The 6,110-nt window shown below is 37.7% G+C and overlaps 1 protein-coding gene across 1 annotated transcript in view; it reads left to right on the top strand.

Moving 5' to 3' along the window:
- Positions 1 to 6,110, top strand: part of LOC106532211 (disco-interacting protein 2 homolog C-like) — a gene marked incomplete at its 3' end in the record, with an annotated part of 94,259 nt that overhangs the window by 66,375 nt on the left and 21,774 nt on the right. The window contains 2 exon segments of the mRNA XM_014028231.1: positions 988 to 1,079; positions 5,248 to 5,358. Of these exon segments, the coding sequence (XP_013883685.1) occupies positions 988 to 1,079; positions 5,248 to 5,358 (203 nt within the window).

The following is a 6,110-nucleotide window of genomic DNA, read 5'->3' as shown; positions in this document are numbered from 1 at the left end:
CGTCCCGTGTGTCGGGTTTCACCCTGGCTGTGATGACAGCCGTTAATCGCTGTAGTTTGTCGCTGCCCGTGTGCCGAGCCCTTAAGAAGTGTGATAAATACAGGCCCAGAATTCTAAGGAAAAAAATAGAATTCTGATTTTTTTTTCTTAGAATTCTGACATTAATCTCAGTTTTTTTTTAAGTTGTCCTAATCCTCTTTTGTAGATCAAGTTTTTGTCTATTTGTTCATAATTTAGACCCAAAACTAGGAAAAGAGTTTCATGTTTTAAAATGCTTGATTATTTTCTTAAATCTCATCTGTTTGCCTCCTGGAATCTCTAAGGTCTTCTCTTCAGTTCATCACTTCTGACAAACACTAGGGGAGAAAAATAATCCTCACTTTGCTGGTGAAATAATAAAGAATTGGAGCTGGATTGCTCATGCATAATATCTGCGTAAAGAGGTCGGAGTTAGGAGGAAAAGGAGGAAATTGGTTTCATTGTTTTGAGTCGCAGCAGTAACGAGGAGAGCAGGCAGGAGCTGCCAGGCAGAATGAAGCAGATCAGAGATTTGACAGGATTTATTGACTTCATTCAGACGGTTTTTAATGTGATTCTGACGCACACCTGATGTCAGAGGAAAATATTTCTAAAGATGTTTTTCTGTCAGAACAGGTGAAGGGTTGTTTTTCTTCATCTGAGTAATTAAACATTTGTGTATTTAATCCATTCTATGTTTTAAAACCTTTTAGATCATCTCCAAACTCCTTGTTTAAAACACTCGGGATGATGTCACTTCTGTAATATTTTGCACATTTGGAGTAATGATGTCATCTCCTGTCAGACAGACAGCCCTTTCATCTGTCACTGGATATAAAACGACCTCATGACGATCAGCTCCTCAGCATCTTGGACTCGTTAAGATCTTTTCTAAATTAAAGCTGTGTGTTTTTGTGTTGCATGCCTCTGATAGTTGTAGCTTCTGCTAATTATTGGATGTTCTTGCAGGTAAACTGTGGTCCAGAAGTGTGAAGGTGGCTTACAACCTGCTGCACAAACTGGGAACCAAACAAGAACCACTCGTCCGGCCCGGTGACCGGGTGAGTCAGAAATACCAGGACACATGAGGTTTTATCTAAATGTGCTGCTGTGCATTATGGGTAAACATCTGCACCCTGCTCTGTATGACGAGTTTAGATGAAATTTTACAAACTTGCTGCCATGAGATGTTTTTTTCTGTCTAATTTTTCAAATAATTCATACAAATGGGTTTCCCTAATGATCCCATCCTGATCGTTAATCATTAATCTGCTAATTAAACTRCTTAACTTCTAAATGAGSCTTTTTTTTTRWATTTAAAAATGTTCAAGCTTGACTGAATGATTGACACCCTGTGGCTGCAACACAAGCCCAAACTACCACCCCTCCACCTCCGTGCTTCACAGCTTCTTTAAGTGTTCTTGATGTTGCATTATGGGTAAAACCTTCTGCTCATTCATCCTAATCAGTGTTGTATAAAGTACCTGATACTTGAGTAAAAGTACAAGTATCTTATCATGAAATGACTTTGGTAAAAGTTAAAGTCTCCTCTACGAATATTACTTGAGTAAAAGTCTTAAAGGGGACCTATTATGCAAAATTCACTTTTTAAAGGTTTTTTACTCAACTTTGGGTATGTACTTCTTAAAAAAAACAGTCCTAGGACCAAAAAATGCACCRAGGGGCATATTTACTGTAAGTAAATGTATTTTTAATGTATATTAACGACAAGTTTTATACTTCCGTCATTTTGTGATGTCACAAGCCGTACGACAACCCACCGGAACCTGCGTTCAGCCCCTCACCTAGCAACCCCCGGGTGAAGCTCCACCTCCTCTGTATAAAAAGCCGTCACCGTGTTGTTGCGCAATGTACATCTCATTTCACAACAAGCCTCCAATAGGGCAATGGGTCGAGTGTTGGACCAGAGAGCAGGAGACCAGGGTTTGAGACRGGCACAGACACAATTTAATTATTTATTTATTTTTGTTTATTATGAACACATTTTCTCATGTACCTCTATTGTTTAGCTTATTAAAGCCTTGTTAAAGCCTATTTGTTTGAGTTTCTGAGGTATTTTGACCYCTGCTGCTCCCTGCTCTGGTAACAGCATGCAGAGTGAGCGCAGAGCAGAGGAGGGAGAAAAAAAAGAAGCTGGGACCACGACTCTGCCTCTGGGTCTCATATGGTTGTACAACAGAGCTTCTGCTATTATTAGCCATGCTAACGTAAACGCTAGCTTTGGAGGGCGGAGTTAATGTCAACAGATTTTTGGAGGGCGTTACCAACAGAGCTCATTAACATAAACAGCTCTTCTGAACAGAAGTCAGAGCAGGCAGAATTAGAAAATGGGAAATTTTATTATCTGAGAATTATTTTGTGCATTAAATTGAATGAACATGGTCTGGATAGCCCACAGACATACCAMAAACATTTCTAGGACCCATAATTGGTCTCCTTTAACATATCTGATTTATTTTGGACTTAAGTATCAAAAGTAAGTTTCTGACATAAAATGGACTGAAGTAATAAAAGTAAAAGTACTGAGTAAAAATGAACGGTTAGATTTTCCAAAATACATTTATTGGGAGGTGACCTCTTCAAAAAAAAAGTTTTTAAAGATGTGCAGCTGTGTTGGTTTGTGTACAAACTTGCTACAGTATCAGAATGGTTTGTATTTATACTTCTCATCCAACCACAATTAAAGTCACTCTATCCAGGAGACARAATTTTTCAGGATAGTATTTTTTAACAAAAACAAGCCGAAATGAAATAAAAGTAACAACTTTCAACTTCTTACCTTTTTGAAAACCGTAAGGAGTAYAAGTAAATGTATGCTGAAAATAATTACTCAAAGTAGAGATAACCAAAATTTCTACTTAAGTACAGTAACAAAGTATTTGTACTTAGTTACTTTACAACTCCTAATGACTTTCTTACATAATTCTTATGGTTCTGTCACATAAAACTTTGAAAACTTTGAAAATATGTATAAAAAAAGTAAAAACTTGTCCTCTGCCTTTGTGCRGTGTGAGTTTTTCCCAGATTAACCAGCTGTATTTATCAGATTATCTCTGTTAGGACGCCTCACTGCTGATGTTTTCAAAGGAACCGTTCATGTTTCTGACTCTTAACGACAGCTGTTTTTCTTCTGTAGCTCCTCCTTTGCTTTCTTTCTGTTTCTTTCAGATTTATTGTTTTTAATCACAACTGGTTTCAGTTAAATAAAAAAAGCGACAACAAACACAAATATGTCATCTCTCAGGATTTTTGAGCTGCGGCCAACATAAAATGTAAAACCCTCTTTAAAGTTTTACTCAAACTGACTCATGCTTATTTCTCTTATAATTATTATTATTATATCACATTCTGGGCCCATTCTATTAACTCATGTCCTTCATATAAAAACCATCAGAATGTTTCTGCTGCCATGTGACGTCCTCAGTGTCTCTGTCCCCCACGTCTCTTTCATCTTTATTTAAAGCTTGATTTCTGGCTCAGCTGGAAACTAAACAAAGACCAGCCTAATGCTGGCTAATCGAGTGTTTCAGACACAAGACTGCTTTTTTTTAATTATGACTCCTTCTTTTCTTCTGGCTCCATGTGAATTACAGATCAATCTGTCTTTTTTTTAAACAATTTCACAGTTTAGCAAGCAGCGCACAGAAATCACAGTTTTGTCTCTTATTTCAGCAGAGGGACGTGTCCAAGTTGTTCATGGAAATGACTTTTAATGAGAAAGTTAAAGCGAGATTTAATTACACCGAGACGCAACGAAGGACGAGTTTTAAAAAAGGATTTATTTCTTTGTGGGGAAACAAACTCTGAACAGTTTGAATAAATATTGTCTGTGGAACTGATTTGACTGGAAGTCATTCTCCGTTTGCAGCTGATTGAAGGTTTTTATTTTGAATTTTAATTTAAAAAACAAAAGCAGGAGCCCTATGATTCTGACAAAACAGACTTTTATTCTGAAAGATAAACGTTTAGCTAAGAAAAACAAAGAAAAAAAACAATTGTTTTTATGCTTTATCTTTTTTTCTTCATTTCAATAAATGAATAAATATTAGTATATTAATATAAAATATTACAGCTTCTGTATAACTATCAGTAACAGTAAAGCTTCCTGTTTCTTGTCTTTTTGGTGCAAAAACACAACTGAACCTATAATAAAAGCATAAACAGAACCAGTGTTCAGCATGTATCTGCAGCCTGAAACATCCTCCCATCGTCTGCAGATGAAACCTGAGCGCCTCGGTGAGACCTGCACGTATCAATATTAGACCCGTTAAACCATCATTACGCCGCTCTCCTTCATTGAAACACACTTAGCCTATAGCYCACACAGTATATCCACGGCTGATGTATATAGAAGCTATTAAGCAGCACTTAAGCAGGGTTCACTGGGAGCATCACAACATGCAACTGGAGCTGAACTGGACCCAAGATAGCAGAGCTGGAGATAACCGCCTCGCTGGGATGGAGCTACAAGTTCAATTTTCATCTGGACAAGATGGCAGTTTAACTCTTTCCAGTGCTTATAATGCAGTTGGAGCAACTTATCACCCTAGAAATTGAAGAAAATCAGAGAAATGTAGAAAGTTGGCGTTTACATCATTAGAAGACTAAACCCTCATTTAGACTTATTTATGTTTGGTAGATTATTTCTTTGTAGCAAAGCTTCTTGGCAATGAATCTTAAACCATTGTAAAGTCTGTTAAACTCTTTTAAATTGTGCAACATTTGTAAGGATCATGCATTTGTTGGCTGAGCAGTAGAGCTGAGTAATATGAGTTGCGTACATGAAAAATTTGCCAAATCTTCTGTCAAGCAGCTTATTTTGCAATTGACTCTTATTTTGGGCTTCTGGGCATGCTGCCAAATAGGTTGCTTGTTTGTTTGTTTATTCATTTATTTATTTATTTATTTATATCTTTATTAATGGCCACGAAGCATTGTTACAAACAAAAAAATCCTAATGTTTTGTGTCATGTATAGATTGGATGATGACCCCAGATTGTTTGTAAATCTGGGGATAAATTTAAAATAAAATGACAAATCAAAATTTCATTACTTTATAATACTTTAATCCAGACTGTGAATTTATTTTGGAAATGTGGAAGCAATAAATGACAGACGACATCATCTTGCTCTTCTGGCAGCTCATTATCAGATTAATCTAAATTTCAGTTGCTGTAACACTCGTGTGGTTTCTCCTCCCGCCTGTAGGTGGCGCTCGTCTTTCCCAACAACGACCCCGGTGCCTTCATGACGGCGTTTTACGGCTGCCTGCTGGCCGAGGTCGTGCCCGTTCCAATAGAAGTCCCGCTGACCAGGAAGGTAAACGTTTTGATCTGCACCCACTTTATCAGGTCAACCTGTTAACAGTTAATTAGCTAAACACATGGAAGCAACTGTGTCCATTTAAACCTCTAGATGAGGTGAAGAAGGACTCTGCAGCCACTAAGTGGGAGTTTCTTTTTAATATAAATATTAATTTTAGTCATAGCTCTAGACAGGAAAGCGCTAGCCATATAAAATTTGAACGTTGTACATCTGGAGGGACGTTAACAATTTAGCTTGGTCAACACAGACCAAACCCTCCTAGAAAATATATATATATTTTTATAAGAATATTAAATATTATTAGTCATAACTTCAGACAGGAAGGTGCTAACCAGACAAAATTTGAAGTCAATAAATTATGTATTCACAATTACTTTGTTATTACATCACTTCATCTTTTAACTTGCCCCACAAGACAAGACAATCATGACCAATCACAGTTTTACAAAATTCCACCCATCCAAAAATGTCCCCCTGTATTCCAAACTCTGTCAATCACAGTCAGGACAAACCCCGCCCACACACCACTTCTGCCAATCACAGTCAGGACAAGCTCCGCCCACARARCARTTCTGTCAATTATGGTCAGGACAAGCTCCGCCCACACCACTTCTGCCAAACACAGTCAGGACAAACTCCGCCCACACACCACTTTTGTCAATTACTGTCAGGACAAGCTCCGCCCACATATAGCTTCTGTCAATCACGGTCAGGACAAACTCCGCCCACACACCACTTCTGTCAAT

The sequence above is a fragment of the Austrofundulus limnaeus genome, unplaced genomic scaffold, assembly GCF_001266775.1.
Source record: "Austrofundulus limnaeus strain Quisiro unplaced genomic scaffold, Austrofundulus_limnaeus-1.0 Scaffold731, whole genome shotgun sequence".
Taxonomy (NCBI): Eukaryota; Metazoa; Chordata; class Actinopteri; order Cyprinodontiformes; family Rivulidae; genus Austrofundulus; species Austrofundulus limnaeus.
This window is presented reverse-complemented; position numbering and strand designations above follow the sequence as displayed.